This window comes from Lutra lutra, chromosome 17 (genome assembly GCF_902655055.1).
Source record: "Lutra lutra chromosome 17, mLutLut1.2, whole genome shotgun sequence".
Classification (NCBI taxonomy): domain Eukaryota; kingdom Metazoa; phylum Chordata; class Mammalia; order Carnivora; family Mustelidae; genus Lutra; species Lutra lutra.
In genome coordinates, this window is record NC_062294.1 from 6485100 (window position 1) to 6504263 (window position 19164).

The window sequence follows — 19164 nt, forward strand, 5'->3', positions numbered from 1 at the left end:
CCGAATCGTCAAAGCGGTCAGAATCCCACGTTCTAAGAAAGAGCTAGAAGGTATCTGAGCTCCTGTTATTTTTGACTTCCCCGTGTTGCAGTAGAGTACCTGGTTTCTCGAGTAATATATGTTCCCTGGAAAAGAGAATCCTACAGACCGTGTTAGGGTGGGGAGAAGAGCACCAGGATGCCAGTGTGGCACCGCCTGCCACTTCTATGCTGGTGGCCGTCATTCCATGGGTCCTCTCCGTGCGTGCTCCGTGCACGCACACACACACACGCACACACACGCACAGCAGGATAAATGTGTGCATAAATGTAGCCCGTATCACATATGCTGGCCTTCTGTTAACCTCACTTAGTCTCCCACCCCGCCTCCCCCACCCCTGTACCCCTGAACCCATACTAACACCACTGTACATACTAGGGTTTGGCAAACATTTTCTGTAAAGGGCCAGAAAACAATATTCCAAGCTTTTCCAGCCACACTCTGCTATGGTAGCATGAGTGGGTGGGGCTGTGTCCCCCAAATGCCCCTTCTTCAGAAAAAGCCCCTGGCATGTATCCATTCATATCTTTTTCCACAGCCACACATAGTCAAATGCAAGTACACAGACTTAGTTTGGTCCCCTGGTTTGCTGTCTTGTCTCTCATTCGTTTTACAAAAAAAGGGCATCACATTATACATAGATCTCTGCGTCTTGCCTTTCCTCGCCTAACCCCTGGAGGAGGGCCTTCCGAATCAATCAGTACAGACTTCTCCCTGCTGCGCATTTCTGTAAAGCTACCTCAAGCATCAGTGGGCAAAGGTAGCATCTACATTTAGAAAATGAAGCAAACAGCAGTTCTCCTGCCTGACCTCAGCCCTCTGTGCAGACCCTCCTGATGGGCTTTCTGGCCACGGCCATCGGCTGCTGTGACTGCCATACTTCCATGCTCTCCCCTCCTGGTCAGAGCCCTTCCTCGGGGGCCACGGCCATCCGGCCAGCATGCGGCCAGCCCCCTCGGTCAGCGCAGACCGCCGGGGTCTCCAGGAATGCGGCCCACCTGACCTCCCCAGGCTCTGGGCCAGCCAGAGGCTTGTCCTGCCCGCCCCAGCGATAAACGCGACACAGTCCCTTCACATCCCAGCCATGGCTGAGGCCCCACCTTTGAAACTGGCAGCTCAGGAGACCCTGTGACTTTGCTATGACTTTCCTAGGGACATTTCTGTGCCTGGAGCACATGCTGAACCTGGAGTGAAAACCGCAATGGGGGGCTCTCGGCAGTTCTCAACAGGAGATACCATCTTCGGCAGACACACCCCTGGTTGTAATAGCAACCCTCCGAGTAAGTTTAAAAATGCACATACTGTACCAGAAGCTGCTCTCTTCCTCTGCCATGTGGGAGGGGTCAGCCCCTAGTGAGGTTCGCTCCCCGAAATGTGGGGGACAGCATGGGACAGCGCCACCAGACCCGTTTCCATCCTGTTTCCTCTGGGCCTGATAAAGGGAAATCTCTATCCCAAATAAGGAGTTCCCTTGCTCAGCCTCAAGACGGTGGCATCTCCGTGGGGGCCTCCATTGTTCATGTGTCTTAGCACTGTATCTAGTGCTCACATTACTTCAAAGGGCATCTGATCTGTTCATCTGTTTGGGAGCCTCCACTCCTCCTTGGGGGTGAGGGGGTTTGCCTCCTCTGGGCTGGAGGCTGGGCCTGAGTTTATGAGTGACGTGGAAAAGAGCTCAGCCCCCTAATTAATTTGCAGGTGCCCCCTGGTGCGCCCGTTCTGGCAGGTAATGGTGGGCTGGAATCCAACATGACATCTGTCCCTGCCTTCCTGAGTTAAGGGGGTCTCGTGGAGTGGCAGAATTTCCAGGGCGGCTGTCCCTTCCCTGCTGAGGAGGGCCCTGCAGACTTGCCCAGGGGAGGTCTGCAATGGACCGCGATGGTCCGTGATGGGGAGTGTGGCCATCACGGTGATTCTAACTTGGCTGCACAAATGGGAGAGGTGCTGGCAGAGTGACCCAAAAGCCACAGATCTGTTCAGCCAGTTACCCTTGATCTCCGGCTGCAAGGGACCTGTTAGCAGCGCCTGGAGGACACAGAAGGAGGCGCAGACCAGGTCTGAATTCTGGCTCGGCCACGCAGGGAAGTTATTTTGTCTGCGAGTCAGTCTTCCTGTCTGTGGAAGGGGGTCCGATCCCCACCCTCGGTGACACTGTACGGCCTGACGAGGACAACACAGTGAAGTGGAGGAAAACAGTCGGCACTCAGTAAAGGTCTCAAGCTTTGGTGGGCCTTGGAATCACCTGGAGGACACTCAAGATGATGACACAAAAGACTGGCACTTGTACTAAATTTCCAGGTGAAGAAGGTGCTGCTGGTCCGGGAACCCCACTTTGAGAACCACTGGTTTGGAACCCCCGCGTCCATGGTGGTTGGGAGGCCCGAGGGGAGACAAGGACCACCCTATTCTCATGCAGATGGTGACAAAGCCAGCAGACACCACGGGCCGCATGGCTACTGCTGACCTGGCCCGATGTCCAGGACATGCTTTTCAGGGTCCACACGCCCCTGGACGTCAGCTCGAGCTGGAGGTCACATTCCATCTGCTCAGCCCAAGGGTCTTACCCAAGCATCAGCCCGGCCCCTGACCCGGTTGCAAGCCACCCTGGTCTCCTGCTGCCACAGTCAGCTGGCTGTCGGGGTGCACAGGGTGCCTCAGAAGGGCGTCTCTGTCCATTTCGGGGTGTCCCATAAGCCCAGCTGTTGGTTCCAGGAGGGCACCAGGATCCTCCGGGGAGCAGGGCGTGGGTGACGGCCACCACGTCTGTGGTGCTTCTGCCCGGGCTCCTGGTCAATTAGCCTCGCTCTGAAACACCTCGCCATCCAGAGAGCTGGGCTGGTGGCCCCACTGGGTATTTTACGATCATCAGGTGAGGAGAGGCCCTAATTCCTCTGTGGGGACAGCTGCTGCTCTTTTCGGAGTCTGTTTGGCCCCGTCTCCGAGCCAACAGAGCCAACAGTCGGGCAGGAGCCTCGGAGGCACACAGGGCGGCAGGCCACCTTCCCGGCCGCGGCCGGACCACCCGCCACGGCCCCCGCGGAGAGCCGACCGGCGCCGGCCTCCCGGGGCCGCTGCCCACCACCCAGCTGCGACAGGGGCCCGCTGCAGACCCCCGAAGAACAAAAGGTCTTGCTCGTCAAGATGTTGCCTCACATTTCTGTTTTAAAGGCTCTTCTTTAAAGAGAAAGAAAGAGGGAAAAAAAAATCTGCCTTAAAGGGCAGAAAACAAGTTCACCCGCAAACCATTTACGTGAAAAAACTTCCTTGTATGGTTCAGTGACTCATCAGCCCCCATCAAAGCGTGCGCGGGATGACACACCAAAGCTCTGGGCCCCCCTTCCTTGTCCGGGGAGAAAACAACAACTCACAAACGTACTTCTTTCTTGGCCACTTGGAGAGCTGCTGTCGCGCGCCATTCCCGAGGCCCGAAGAAGACCTTCCCACGCAAGGAGGTCGGGGTGGGGGGAAGGGTCTTGGATGCTCAAAGCCCAAGCCTGGCCCTCTGGTGGGGGCTGGGGAAGCCCCACTGGGGCAGGAGGGGGCAGGGATAGGCTTGGGGTCCCAGAGATGTGGTGCGAAGCGAGCTCCTCCATTTCCTGATCAGGTCATCACACCCGCCTTGGGGCTCCAGGTTGTGAACCTACCGTCTGGGGATGGCTGGGAGGGGGCAGGGGGTTGTCTCGAGGGGCTCGGATCACACAGCAAGCACCTCTCGCTGTCTCTGGCCTGTAGACAGAGGGTGCTCCCCACAGGCTCCCCTCCCCTCTCCTTTCTTGCAGAAACTCCGGTTCCCCGTCTACACAGCAGGGTTTTACGGAAAGATCTAGAGTCCCACCCAGTTTGACCCTTGCGTGAACAGAATACTGTAAAACCATAAAAAGGATGAAGCAGATCTGTGGGTCCCGCCAGAGAGAGATCACCCTAGTAGGTCCTTAAAGCGTCAAGGAGCCAAGAATGACACGGTGTGGGGACTACGGTCTGTGTGGAGTTTACAGAGGAATAGTCCTAGGACCTTCCAAAAGCCCCCACAAGGGGCTCACAGGCCTGCTCTGCGGGCAAGGGAATGAGACTGCCCCCCCCCACCTTCCTGTGCCGCTGAGAACTGCCACATACACCCATAGCCGTCACCCCCCAGAAGAGTCCACAGAGGCCCTGGGGTCGCGGGGGGCTGACAGCAGAGGGGCACGAGGGAATCTTCTCGGGGGGGCCGGGAATTTGGGTGGGGGTTATTCAGGTCAATACAATAGTCATAACTCACTACGCCAACAGCCAAATGTGTGCATTTTGTTACACGTCAATCATAGCTTTGTGTTGTTTTTTTTTTTTAACTTAACATGTATGAACAGGTTTATGGGCAGTGGGAATTTTCTTTAGTTCTTTTTGTCCTTTTGACTATTAAAAAAACCCCTTAATAGATATGATCGTTACATGTCCTGTTCCAGTGGCCTCTTAAACACTGGGGGCAGGTATGTAGGTTGGTGTGACCACTTCGGAAGACTCTGGGGGCAGTGTCCACTAAAGGGGGGGACGCAGAATGCATCTGGGCTGACAGAAGGCAGGACAGTGGTCTTCTCTGACGGTGGGGGAGGGTGAAGCAGAGGGGCTTGGGGGGCCATGGGGATGCCTGGGAGGCAGTCACTCTGTTCCTCAATCTGGCTGACTGTTACTTGGGTCAATTCGGTGAAAATTTGGGAAAGTTCACCCAGCAGTACACTTTTGATCTGTGTCCCTTTCTGCACATAATCCTTCAATGAAAAGTTTACTTAACGGATTCAAATGGCCCACATCTATGCCAGAAAGTGCTCTATTCGGGATCAGTGGAGACACACCGTGCCAGGACCTCACGCTTGCTGGGCACTCCTCTGCCTTGCTGGGCTCAGAGTTGGGGCTGTTGTGCCCATGTCCCCACCCTCCCCATGGCCGCGGTGGTGCCATCTGCTGCTGGAAGGAGGAGGCTGGGTTTGGAGACCAACCGCCTGGATCCAGACCCCGGCTCTGCCTGGTTCTGGCTGTGCGACCGCAGACCTTCAAGATTGGGCCTAATCAGATTTGGGGATGATGTGAAGAGAGTACACACACACACACACGCACGCACACACACAATGATGTGAAGAGAGTACACACACACACATGCGCACACACACACACACACACACACACACACACTCGAAAGCCCCCAGCACAGCTCCTGATGTTAGTACGGATCTGACAATCGTTCTGTCTACCGTAAAGACAGCCCACAAGGGCATGAGCTCTCCTCCCCAAGGCTATCCAGCCCTCTGCCACTTGTTAGTTTCAATCCCCGAAGCTGCCCTTGTTATTAGTTATAGGGCCCCAATGGCCCATTGAGTCTCTGGAGACTGTGGCCCTCCCGGGGGCTGGCAGCCTGAGCCCCAAGGGCCTCCACTCCATTCCACAGAGCACGAGTCCCCGCGAAGCAGCCGGTGAGGGCCTCTGCTCCACCGCGCTGTCCCTCGGCAGAGGCCCCTCCCCCCATCCTGGGCTGGGATGAGCTGTGCCTCTGGGGGGAAGCCACCCCTTTCACCGTTCTCCACCGAGCCTGGGACCCCCTCTTAAGAAGTCACAAAATCTTCCCTGACCGACAGCCACAAATGAATCTGGATGGAATTCTGGCCTTTCTGATCTGGCTGAAGCCAATGTGTGCCTGGGCCCATAAAAGGGCTGCAGCCAAATCCCACCCATCCTTGTCCCGCTTCCCTGTTAGGGAACTTAGAAGGGCACAAAGTGGTCACACCACCTCCTTTCTCAGAGGTGGGCAGGTAACACTCACGCCCTTCCCAAGCAGAGGAGAACCAGACCCAGAGTTTCAGTTGGGAAGCCTGACAACTTCTCCCATGAACAACCCCCAAAACGGCACAGGCCCGGGCCAACAGAACGAGATGTGGGTCCTAGCAACACTGGATGGATGACAGTCTAGAGGTCATAATGCAGGGAGGAGGGAAGCTTTTGCTCCCTCCGTTTCCTCAGGTCAGCCAGCAGGGGCTCAGCTGGGAAGGGCTCTGCCGCCGGGGAACCGAGCACAGAGATGCATTAGTGACACCTGTTACGGGCTCCCCGCGGGTCGACGGCACGCGTGCCTTGCCTGTGGTGCCCTCCTTCTGGACTGTCTGCTAGGACACTTCTGCACAAAGGGAAACAGCATCTTTGATTGTTAAAGCAGAATAAGAACAATCAACATTGATCTAACACTCACTCACACAGCAGGTGCCCTTCTAAGTTCTTTATTTCTACTGACCCATTTCATCCTTGTAAGAACCTAATAAGCTTGGTCTTACTGTGAGCCCCACTCTAGGAGGAGAAGTCGGCTGAGAGAGGAAAGCAACTGGCCCAGGGTCACACCGCCAGTGAATGCGGAGCTGGGATTTGAACCCAGGCAGTACGGCCCCGAGCTCTCACCTGTAGGCACAGCTGAAGTTATTCCTTTGGGAGCCAACTGGCAAATGTGGTAAGGGCTGCAAAACATACCCCAGAACAGTGGCCACTGTTCTGGAAATCTGCCTTAAAAAAGTAGTTCCCAAGAAACTGAGGTCTGGGGGAAAGGCACGACTGCGTTATCAGTAACGGAGGAAACCGGAAGAGCCTGAACGCCCAGCTATAGCGAGTCGTGTGGTAAATGAGACCACAACCTCTTCACAGATGTCATGCAGCCTGGAGAGCTGATGCATACAGGCCTGGACACGTTGAGGTGTCTCTGCAGCAAGGCTGTGCTGAAGCCACAGGGACGGCCACAGCCATCAAAGCATCCATGCAAAGGCACAAGAGGCCAGGGAGGACATTTGCAAGAGTGAAGTCAGTTTTCGGGTGGGGGCTGGCAGGAGCTGAGTGGCTTTGCCCTTGGTGTGGCTGTGAAGGTGGTTTTAAGATGCCTATAAAAAGGATGGAGAGCGTAAGGGGAGGAAGGACAGAGAGGAGGGCGATGGGGGCAGGAAGGGGTGCGCAGGGGTCACTGTCTTCCCTCCAGACAAGGGGGCGTCTCGGCTGGGGCAGGCAAGCCCAGCCAGGGGCCACACCAGAGGGCGGTGGCCAGTGCAGAGCGGAGTTGGGAGCCGGGCTGGGTCTGGGCACACAGAGCCTCGATGTTGGCCTCTGAGGACACAGGGTACATGGTGTATTGGGGGCAGATGTGGAGGCAGGCTGGTCCACCTAGAGGCGGACCTTCTGGGCCCAGGACAGGTGGCCTGACAGTGGTCCTGGGCCATGCAGGACAAACAGGGCAATCAGCCTTTACCCACAAGAAACGGGACTGGCAAGCCAAGGCTAATTCCCATAATCCTCACACGGATGGCTGTGAGACAGACTGAGAGAAAGGCGTAAAGCTCTCATGAGATGTTGCACAAAACAGAAACACTGAGACCCTGCACACGCCAGGCACTGGAAAAGAAAGGAGCTGAGGGCCGGCTGGGCAGTGCCAGCTCACGAGGGCGAGGAACTGTCTGGCGTGTGTGCGTGTATGCACATGTTCGCCTCAGGCACCAGACTCACGTGCAGCTGGGAGCCACATTCCCGGCGGCTGAGATCCACCCCAGGTTCTCGACTCGGAGTTCGGTCTACACTCCAGCTCCGCCACTGACCCTGAGCAAGGGGTTTAACCTCTCAGCCTTGGTCTCCCCATCTGTGAAATGGGCAACAGGGAGACCAGGCTCCTCTTTGGGTTTGTGAGGATTCAGTGGGGTGATGATGGCCACTTACTGCTTTTGCTGGGCGCGGGGGAGCTGGATGAAGACTAGGGGCACACGGGCTGGGTGGGGGGGCTGCCAACTCAGGGAGGTCAGCAGGTGGGCCCAGACGCAGGACTAAAAGTGGCTCTTCCCCAGGAGGAAAGGCCCAAAAAGGAAGAGGGAGGTGGGTCTAGGAGGAAGGTCAGAGTTGGGGGCAACAGTACCCACTGTAGGGTCCATCCGTCCTCCAGGAGCTTCCCTCTGAGGAAGGGACATCAGTTCTAGGGCCCTTTGTCCCCTGACCTGACTGCCCGGGAATGTGGGCACAAGCTGGACCATGTGGAAATGGGGTGAGGGGCCCAGCCCCCTGCAAGCCCCCTGCAAACCCCCTACGGGGGGGGGTGGGGTCCTAGGCTTCCGTCTGCAGTCTTCACCTGCACATCGGGGACCCTGATGGTGGCCGTGCCTCAGTGGGGGCTCCGAGCACAGGATGGGCTCACCTCCATGTCAGGCTCAGCCAGGGCCTGCTGCGGAAGCTGGCTGTGGCGTCATTAGGAGCTGACTGTCCTTGGCAATGTCCTTGCTGCCCCCACCCCCCCAATCTATGAGATGGGGGAGCAAAGACCGGGGAGCGAATGTGCATGAAGTACCAGGCACAGCGGTGCTCACAAGCCTTCGAGGAACGGCGGTCGCCCTCACTCCTGAGGACACCTCCTGCCCATCCCCAGTTCTGAAACACGCCTGGCAGGGGCAGGGCAGGGGCTGGGCCTGGGTGGGGGGTGGCTAAGCCACACCGACAGGAGCCTCACACCAGCCGTGGCTGCCAGCCCCCTTCCAACTGCCTCACACATGGCAGGGCATCGCACCCACCGCGACCCGGTGAGCAAGGTGCTGGATTTTCCCCATTTGACAGAGAAGAAAACAGAGGCTCAAATAAACCCACTCCATACCCAGTACACTCCTATATGGTTACCCCCTCGCATGCCACATTCTCTCTCACACAAACACACCCATTCCCTCCCCCAGGCATGTGCACCCCACATTCCTTCCCACCCTCCTGCTCTGCATGGAAGAGGGACAGAGCCAGGGATGGGGTGAGCAAGGCTGCGGCCACCCCAGGGGTTGGGGAAACCTGTGTGGGGAGAGGAGGTGCCGCGGCCAGGGCGGAACGCAGGAGAGGATGCCAGCCTGAGCTGGGATTTTCCCAGAGCCCTGCGTCTCCTCCGCCCTGCAGTCTCGGGACAAGAAAGCAGGTCAGCGTCTCGTATCACGCAGACTCTGCTTCTCTGGCCCCAGCACTTGGGATGGGCCTCGGGGACTGTTCTTAGGAACCCAGCTTCCGCCAGGGATAAACAGTCTTGGTTTTCAGGACTTCTGCGCAAGGGCCCACACGGAACCCCTCCCCGGAAGTGAAAAGGCTGTTTTCCACCCGGACAGGCCTGACCCCACAGTTGTGCACAACTCGGCGTCTTGCCTCAAAACTTAGAGGACACAGAAACAGGCCAGTCTTCCCACTGCTTTGTAAACACACACGATGCCCTCACATGCCTTGCACACAGGAACGGGGCTGTCCCCTCATGGCCTTGCACACGTAGGCAGGCCTGTCCCTTCACAGTCTTTACACACAGACAGGCCTGTCTCCACAGGAACTGGCCTCCAAGGTGCATCTCTCGCTCAGAAACGAGGCCTCATTAACTCAGTAAAACTGTTTATGCTCATATACCCCTAGGAATTGGCCTCAGGGGCCAAACCACCCAAGCCAAACAGGGCTGCCCTCTCCAGGGAGCCCTCAGGGTGCTGCGCTCTGGAGGGCCCTGGGAGGGCTGGCGCTGCTGTCCCACCAGCCAGAGTAACCCCGTCCCACCCTCCCTCCTGGGACTGGAGATACTGGCCGTCCCCCTAGGAGAAGGCGCTCCCTGAGCAGTGCTGGCCAAAGGCAGGAGGCCGAGAGGAAGAGGGGAGCCTGCGGAGGGGCGGAGGGAGCAGGGAAGGGGAACCTGGGAGCTGGGACCCTTCTGAGTACCCTTGGGAGCATGGGCCGTGGACTCAGATGTCCTCACACGTAAGTGTCAATAATGATGGACTATTCAGGGAGACAACACGATGCTCAAAACAGGGTCTGGGGGTGCCTGGGTGGCTCAGTTGGTTAAGCGACTGCCTTCAGCTCAGGTCATGATCCTGGAGTCCCAGGATCGAGTCCCGCATCAGGCTCCCAGCTCCACGGGGAGTCTGCTTCTCCCTCTGACCTTCTCCTCGCTCGTGCTCTCTCTCACTGTCTCTCTCTTTTCTCTCAAATAAATAAATAAAATGTTAAAAAAAAAAACAACAAACACACAGGGTCTGGGCCAAGGAAACACCCCAGGCATAGTGTGAGGGCACAAGAAGGCAGAGGTCGGGCGCTGAGGTCACTGAGCACCAGCACTACCAGGGCGGACCGGGGCCAGCGAGAAGATCACATCCGTATCCTACAACACCACCTGGGGCGGACTGAGCATTTCGCAGCCTTTTTCTAATTATCCTTGCCCAGTCCCCCTCCCAGGAGCCCTCTTGAGCATTTTCCTCCTACTTCCCTCCTCCCTTTGAAATTAAATACTAAAAAATATGGATTTTGTTGAAGGGGGATGAACTTCAGAGGGCCAAGTGCTACTGTAGTAACTCAAGGTTTTTTAAGCCCCAAAGAACCCATTTGGCTCCCCTTGGGAGCAATTCTTTGCTGAGAAGGCTCTAGAGACACCCGCACAACTCAGTAAAAACTAAACCAATGGGAACACAGTATTTAATAGGCACCATTCCTTACAAATAAAAGAATGGGTTCTCCACGTGCGCCGCAGCTACGACACACACATGTTGATGCAGCGGAAAACGACAAAAACAATATGCAGAAAATTTTGAAAATCAAGCTGAGGTTGCAGGGTTTCTGAAGTCCTCATTTTTTATTTTCTAAAAAGATACTGAAAAGAGGAAAGGAAAGAAGCCAAGAAGGTTGATTATAAATATGGCAGAAAGAGAGGCTCTAACAGGCAGGAGAGGCAGAAGGTCACATCCTGAGTGGGCTGAAGGGTCCCACGGTCACAATCAGGCACAGTCGGAGAGGCAGGGCAGACCCGCAGATCTGTACCGAGATCTGCTTTGTGCCTGTGGTAAGTCGTTAGAACTCTCTGAGCCTTGGTTCCCTCATCTGCTGAATGACAAGGAACAGAAATGTGCACAGCCATGCCTGGTACATTGTGTCTGCATCAGAATTCATGAACACTTCCAGAACCTACCCAGACCCTAACAGAACCAGAATTCGAACCCAGGTCTTCAGCTCATTTTGCTAGCCCAAAGGGCCTCCAAAGCACCTTAAACTTCACCATTTTAAAAAGGAGAGCGTGCTTCCTCCAATCCCAGCGAAACTGAAACCAAGTTGTTGACACTAAGATACCACTGCCACCTGGTGGCAGCATACCTACATTATTGGGGGAGGGGCAACTGTCAAAGGGGGAAAACTGCCAGTGTCTTAACCCACCCAACACGCCAGTAAAAGCTTATACAGTGAGAACAAAGTCACCGTCTACCACGTGGCAGAAGGGCCACACACTGCCAGGCAATGCCAGCTCCTTGAAATTCTGACTTGGGGTTTCCTGGATGCTTTGGGGTTTTTTTTGTTTTTGTTTTGCGGGGGGCTTTTTTTTTTTTTTAAATAAATTTAACAACCATAAAGATACCAAACGTCACAAAATTGAGTGCAGACATCCAGGCCTTCCTGAACACTGCTGGAAGCCCAGGCACCCCCGATTCTGTAGCCGTTCAAACTGTCTGAATCCCACACGCAATACTTGACGTTTAAATTTGTACGTTGTCACTTTCAAGTCATCGTTCCGGCCAGTTGGTCTCGGACATTCGGCTCTCCAAGCCCACCGTCTGAGCCCTCCCTCCCAGCCACACACTATTCACAAATTCCCCAGGTACCGCCTTTCAGGTGTTCCCACAGGCCGCAGACAGCAGCTGCAGAACAGGCCCAGCTGGGCAGAGCTCGGCCGAACACGGAAGACAGCCGGCCTGCCCCTCGACAGGGGTCTTGGCCACCTCTGCAGGGAGGCATTTCCCTACTGTCAAGGGGGCAGCAGTTTCCTGCCCCTTCCTGATCTAAGACACAGCAAGGCAGCCGCCCACTGACCTTTCCATTCACTTGGAAAATGCATTCGGAGAAGGGGGAGGAGGCCATCATGGCGGTGAAATGGGTCCTTCCTTCAGAAGCCCCCCAACCACTCCATCCCTCTCATCCTCCCTGCTCCTCTGGCATTTAACCCCCAGACGGGCCCCCCGCAGGTCCTGACATCAGCCGGGCCTGTCTTGGGACACACAGGGCCGCACACAGCCAGGCCTCAGGGACCACGTTTAATCCCGCTGGGGAAACAGCTCTCCGTAGCAACTGCTGACTCCATGAGCAGGAATGTGCCACCTTGCTTTCCTCGCTGGCCCCTGATGCCTTCTGCCTGCACATTCAGAAACCTGCAGGCCTGAGAGGGACCTGGGTGTGAACCCGGCCTCCAGCCCTGATGAGCTGTGGGAGCTGGGCTCCAGCCTCGCCTCACCGTCCCCGAGCATAAAATGGGAGCGGTGACAGTCATCAGCCTTGCGAGGGCTGCGGCAAGGGTGAAATGGCCACGATGCGCCCAGCTTCATGGTCCTGGCACACGGTAGGTGCTCAATAAATTCTAATCCTTTCCTTCCGCAGCCCCAACTCGGAGACTTCTTGTTGAGCTTCTGAGGTTGCCACATGGGTGCCAAGCGAGAGGACCCGCAGCTGTCGGGGGAGACCGGAGGCGCGGCCCTGTTTGGGGCCAGGAATGTCATTTTCCAGGGTTGTATTTCCGTCCTTGGGCCGGCTGCGACGAGAGTCCCTCAGAGGCACGAGAGGAATTCCGAGTGTTCCCTTGGTCAGTCCGACACCGCCTGAGGCCTGACGCCCTGCACGGGGCCCGCCACTCACCCTCCGTGGCTCTCCAGCTTACGGTAACGACCACAGCTCAGGACACGCACCGGTCATTCCAGCCATACCCTGCTGGCTCAGCGAGGCCACAGGACTGTCACGGCTTGTTCTAAACTAAAAGATCCGAAGGCGGGAGGGACAGGGAGGCAGGGCGAAGGAGAAGCTGCCTGCACATTCCACACCCTGGGCACGGTGTGGATTCCCCGGGGGGCTGGGAGGCTCCTTCTCGGCAGATCTGGCCCCTGGGTCTTGAAAGGGACCAGCAGAGGCCTCATCTCCTTCTGTGCTAACAGGCTCTGGGCCCTCCTACGCACAGGGTGAACAGGAAAATCGGGCCGAAGAAGCAGCAACTGAAAGAGGTGAAGATGTGGGAGAACGGTTGGGCGCTCGAACCTCCGGCAGGTTTATGTTCGGAGCAACTGTCCGAAGTCACTTTCAACCCAGCCTCTCGAGACCCCGAGCCCTGTCTCACCCGGCCCCTCAGGAGAGCCCCTGCTCCACAAGCAAGTGCTTCTGTGATCCTTCTGGAAGCAGGCACAATCCCAGACAGCTCACGAGCAACGTCCGCGGCCAAGGGCGTAGGAACGCCAGCGCAGGGCGAAAGGCATCGCACATCAGAGGGACGAGGGGGAGAGGCTCTTCCACAATGGGGTAAGGCTCCTGGGCCGAGCCGTCGGGAAGTCAGGAGATGTCCGCCCTCACACCTCTAGGTAACAGACTGGCTGTGGGCCCGCAGGAGGCGGCCCGAGACAGAGCCGGCCGCCCTCTGTGAGCCACCGCGTCAGGACTTACCTTCCACTGCAGGGAATGGAACCACTGGTCTCGAAGGTAGCTGTTGGCAGCCTGCAACGACAAGAAGACAGCGAGGCCGTCACCGGCTTGCCGCAGGTCAGGGCCCAAGCACGCGCGGCCCAGCCTCTACCCAGAAGGGTCTGCCCTGTAGCCCTCACACAGCAATTCACCCAGGGGAACCTCTCAGGTACAGAACTGAAACAGAGTGCTACCAGGGGGATTTTCCTGAAACAAGACCTCACTGTCCCTGTGTGCTTATTTTGCTGGGGAGGAGTGACTCCGGACACTGGCGGCTGGAAGCAGTCACTGCACGCGTTCCTTGATGGGAGGGGTCGGGATGAATGGAAAGAGGCCTGGTGGTCAGATGCTGGGGGCCAGAGCAGTTCTGGGGCCTCCTTTCTACCAGGCGCTGCTCCAGGTGCCTGGCCTTTGTTAGCCTCACATTCTGCCATTAGTCCTCCCAACAGCCCTGTGAGGTGACTAGCACTATGCCCACTTCTCAGAGGACAAACCGAGACTCCAAGATCTCACATCAACTAAGTGCATTCAAACCCAGGCAGGCTGGCTTCAAAGCTTGTGGTTTTAACTGCAGAAGGTCAGGGAAGAAAGAGCCCAGCCTTGAACTCAGGCAGACCGTAGTTAAAAATCACCACACAGAGGGCAAAACCATCCCAGATCCATGCCACCCTTGTGCACAGACCTTGGCAACTCGGCCTGAATTTTCTCATCTGTAAAATGGGGCCACGAACCCTGACCTTGCAGGAATGTCATGAGGACTGGGAATGATTTCTGGGGAGCACCAAGAATCGGGCCAGGCCCATAGCAGGGGGTCACACGACTGCAGTCGTGACTGTCATCACCACCATCATCACTAGCTCCTCTCAAATAAAACGGGGCCCAAGGAAGGTCTGGCCAACACTAATGCACGCCCATGCATCAGCACTAGGGCCCATGCATGGACTGGCTTACTGGGTCCTCTGCCTTGGGAAGTTGGGAGTGTCCACGCCATCACCCCAGGTACAAGTGAGGAAACTGAGGCTTGGGGAGGTTAGGAGATTTCCCACAGGCTCACAGGCAGGAGGTGCAGGGCCACGACGTGAACCCAGGCCGTCCGACTCATGCTGTAAACCACAGCTATGGCATTCCAAGTTTCCCACTGACCATCCCAAGGGCAGAAATGCAGTGTTTGTTCTCATCTGACCCCGCCGGGGGTCTGCTCCAAGGTGACCCTGACCTTGATGGTCCAGTGACTCTCACAAAGGCCAGAGCCTCTTTCCAAGCACAAGAATCCAACATCTGTTCCCCACCCACATGGACACACACACACGTAGGCACAGGCGGGTACAAATTCAGGGTCCCCCTCTGTCCAGGGGATCCAGGTTTCAAACCCGAACTGCTGATAAAGCTTAGCTGCTCTCCCAGGCAGAGTCTGGGGGACTCTCTGGGCTGGAACAGATGACCCAGCTCAGTGGCCAGTGCAGCAGGGCCTCAGGTCCCTGTGGGCCAGCTCAGAGACTCGTCCGTATCTCAGACAGACTGAGACCAGCCCACGGACACAAGGTAAACTCGCACCTGTGCCTTGAGGAGGGAGTGGGCCCGGGGACACCTTCTGTGTGAGTCTCTGACAGACCCGGGTTCGAGTCCACTAGAGACCCAGAGCCTGCGCCACCTGACTGGGGAGGCGGAGGCCGAAGGGGAGTCAGCCGTGGGCCCTGCAGCGCCCCGGACAGTCTGGGGCTGAGTCGCCTCCCTTCAGTGCTGACCGAGCTCTGCGATCTCATGACCATTCTGGTTCACGAGGATGATAAAATACACCCCATGCTTGGGGAGCACGACACAAGGATCCCAAACAATGAGGTCATCCCCGTGTGCGGCACGTGCAGGCTTTTACAAACAGCGACGATCGGGAGCCGTGCGGCCACGGCCGGGGGTGCTGATAAATTTGTTCCAGAACAAAAAGCCCTGACTGCAGCCTGGGCCACCTTCTGGGCTCTCAGTGATCCCACCTTGGCCAATTCTGTGCCACGGGGTGGTGGGGGCGGGGTGCGGGGGAGATGTCCCCGGACCACAGCTGGGAAGGGCCGGCCCCAGCTCACCCCCAGTCTGAGCTCTTTCACTTGGCCGGACGGAGGGGCCAGCGTGGGAGGGCAGCCAGAGGACCCCCAAAGGCTCTCCCCTGACCCCCAAAGATTGGTGAACAGGTGACTGGACATGACAAAGGGGCTTCGCAGATGCGAGTCAGTGAAGGACCTTGAGATGGGGCGGCTATTCTGGAATATCTGGGTGGGCCACTGTCATCAGAAGGGTCCTGACAAGGGGGAGGCAGGAGGTCAGACAGTTTGAGGCGGAGCACGGGCTGGAGGGATACGGCCACAAGCCCAGGGCCACCGGCACACTCTGAAGCTGGAGAAGGCAAGGAGACCCGTGCACCCAAGAGTTTCCAGAAGGAGCCAGCCCTGCTGACACCCTGATTCTAGCACATCGGGACCTGTGCTGGACCTTCGGTGTCTAGAACCACAAACAAATAACGCATTTCTGTTGTTTCCAAGTCTGTGGTAAATGAGACACAGCAGCCATGGGGAACGAGCATGGGAGGTAGGGCCACACTGAGCACAGTGGACCCGGGCAGTGTCCCTAGGGTGTCACTGGCTAGAACAAATGGCCAAGTGAGGACACAAAGGAAGACAGAGAGAACAGGAGGAAGGAGAGGGGGAGAAGTGCCTCTCTCCCTCTTTTGTGCCCAATGGCCTCAGCACGCTGCCCCACAAACACGTGCCCCTGTGTGACTGTCACCATGCCCCTGTGTGTCCCCAGGGTCTGGGGCACCAGGTGACCGAGTGAGACCAGCTGAACAAATGAATGAACAAATGAATGAGTGGACGGTGAGCTCTCTGAGGGCAGAATGTTTTCTCAGATGGCCAGTGCTGACCAGCAGTGCCTGGCACGCTCAGGGCTGGTCACAGGAGAACGAACGAACTCACCAACCGTGGGGCAGTGGCCATGAGGCACAGACGGTGACTCAGAGACCAGACCCAACACAGGCCTGCCTCCCTCGTACCTGGTACAACCCCTTCCCGTTCTGGGGACCTCCCTGACGCGTGAGACCCTGTTAGGGATCTTTAAGGAAGTCCCCGGCCCCCCTCAGGGCTGAGTGTGAGCAGGTGATCCAGTCTGCAAAGTCAGGAGCTCCTGCCCGAGACTCTGGGTCTTGAGCAAAGTGGCTCGGGATGAAGGAGGTACGAATTCCTCATGAGGCAGGAAGGAGTATCTTCCTGTAAAGGGGAATACCAGGCCGAGACAGGGTCCCACCACTGGCCCTGGCTCCAGTTCATTTTCCAAGCCTGTTCTCCAGGCTCCCATCAATCCTTCCAGCATATTCCTTTTCTACTGGAGATTGCCTGAGTCCATTTTGGCTGCTTGCATCTGGGAGTCCAGATGGATCTCCAGGGCACCACTGGACCCTTCTTCCTACTCAAAAACAGATGTTCCAAAGCATTTTCTCTGCCCTCTTGCTGCTGAAGGAGCCAGCCAGCTCCCAGAGCCGGAGCTTGCTCTGATGACATCTTGAGCCTCCTGGCATCCCCTATAGGCCGTCTGGCTCTGCCCAGACCTCAGTGGGCCCGGCCTGCTGCTGAGCGGGAAGGGCCACCCAGATTTCCGGCTCTGGTGCCTGGGACCTTGTCCCTGGGTCAGTTGGGTCCACTACATCTGGCCTTTCACAGCAGACTCATGGCCTAGAGGGGGAGGAGGGCATCTGCAGGGACATAACCCCATCTCACCCGCCCTGGTCACCTCGGCTCCCAGCCTACCCTTTTGGGAAGAACACCCTGCACGTTCCAGGTCTCTCCTCATGTGGGAGAACCTCGTGAGCCCCGTTGCTTCTGTGACCCGGCTGCCTGGCCATATCCATCCTCCCGTGAGCGTTTCAACCGGAGGAGGTCAGTGTCATGTTCTGGGAAGAAGGCAGGTTTGGGTTCAGTGGAGCAGCTGGTAGACCCCAGCTGGAAAGAGCTGTGTGACTCTGGACCCCCGCCCCCATCTCTAGCACAGGCCCGGGAAGCCGCCTCTCGGAGGCATGGGCACCCACAGGGCAGTAACACGGGCTGAGGGGACCTACCAGGCATCAGGCACAATGCTGCGCACCCATCACTCTGAGGCGAGGAACTGAGGCTCACAGCAGGGGGGAGGGCCCTACCACCCACCCCAGAAGCTGACCCAGCTTTGCCCCTGGCCACACCGTCACCCTCACTGCCCGGTTTCTCGTCTGGCACACACACCCCTTCTTCGCTGAGCTCGAAACCATTAGCCTCCTGCAGCACCTCGACTGGGACCACCCTGCGCTCCTTCCGGCCACTCTCAGAGCCCCACCCAGCCCCCGCGCTTTATCTGTCCCGCCCACAGGACAGGGAAAGGGGGCAGAGTCCCCTTGGATGAACCGCCACCTCCCAAGTGATGCTGGGGTCACAAGTCCACCCAACGCACTCATCTAAGGCAAAGAGCGGAGGTGCCATCCATTACAGCCAACGAGGCTCCTTGAATCAAAGGTTCAAAGGGATCACCTGGCCCAGGAGCTCTCAATTTGGGGGGTTTTGTGGGAACCTGAAACCCTTTGAGAGCCTGAAACAAGGTGAAGATCCGCCCCCGAGTAGAGAGCACATTTGTACACACACACACACACACACACACACACACGCAGGCAGGCAGTCTCGGAATGCACCAGGGACCAAGGGAAAGGACCCAACTCTAGCCCAACCTGTCCCTTCCTGCCACGCTTCCGGTGAGCAAACCCAGGCTCAGACTTGCGGTGCTGTCATCGGCGTCCTCCCCAACGTTTCCATCGCTCCTCCCCGCATGCGGTGGCGCCGGTAGCCGCTGGCTGGGTCAGGCCCACATGACCCGCTTCCCTTCCAGGGGAAGCCTTTGGGGGCTGGGGCGCTATCGAGCAGGGGGCCCAGCCGTGGTGACCAGCAACGTTCCAGACGGTGCCAGCTCCATCAGCCCTGCTCCCAGCTGACCACCGAGGACGGGCAGCCCGAGTGAGAAATAATCCGTTGATGTTCCGAGCCCCTGAGAGGTGGGGGCTGCGCGTCGCTGCAGCTCAGTGTGACAGTGTGACACGACCTGGCTGGCCCTGCCTTCCCCCTCATCGAACAGAACCACGGTCCTGCAACTGCTCATCTCACAGCGGTTCTTTCTCTCCAGGCCGGGAGCTCTGCGAGGCCGGGCACCATGTGCAACCTGTTCAGCACCCCCCCCCCCCACAAAACTCCGAGAGATGTTTGTTGAGTAAAGATGGGCTGACTTGTCGAGTGAGTGCTCAGACGGATACACGGATGGATGGATGACAGGTGGGTGAGGACTGAAGGACGGCGGGGGGACAGACGGATAGATGGATGGACAGACAGATGTACAAACGCATGGGGTGGGTGGAGGGCCGAAGCATCACCCATTCTGCGCATTGAAGAAAATGTCATGTGCAGCAAAACTTCACAGGAACCGTTCAGCCTTGATACCCTCTTCCCCAGCTGTATCTGATCAAGACCAAAAAACAGACATGGCGGTCTTTCCCCGAACATCTACTGTGACAGCACGGTGCAAAGTATCTTACGCGTAGCAACACTGACCCTCACGTCATCCCAGGAGGCAGGTCTCGTGGCTCTAGCTCACAGATAAGTCACT

General features: G+C 57.3%; 1 protein-coding gene across 2 annotated transcripts in view; it reads right to left on the bottom strand.

Moving 5' to 3' along the window:
- The window catches only part of CMIP (c-Maf inducing protein), a 226339-nt gene that overhangs the window by 62041 nt on the left and 145134 nt on the right, over window positions 1-19164 (bottom strand). For both annotated transcript variants that reach the window (XM_047712345.1, XM_047712346.1), the window contains one exon: window positions 13486-13536. In XM_047712345.1, the coding sequence (XP_047568301.1) occupies window positions 13486-13536 (51 nt within the window). The remainder of the gene's footprint in view (window positions 1-13485; window positions 13537-19164) is intronic.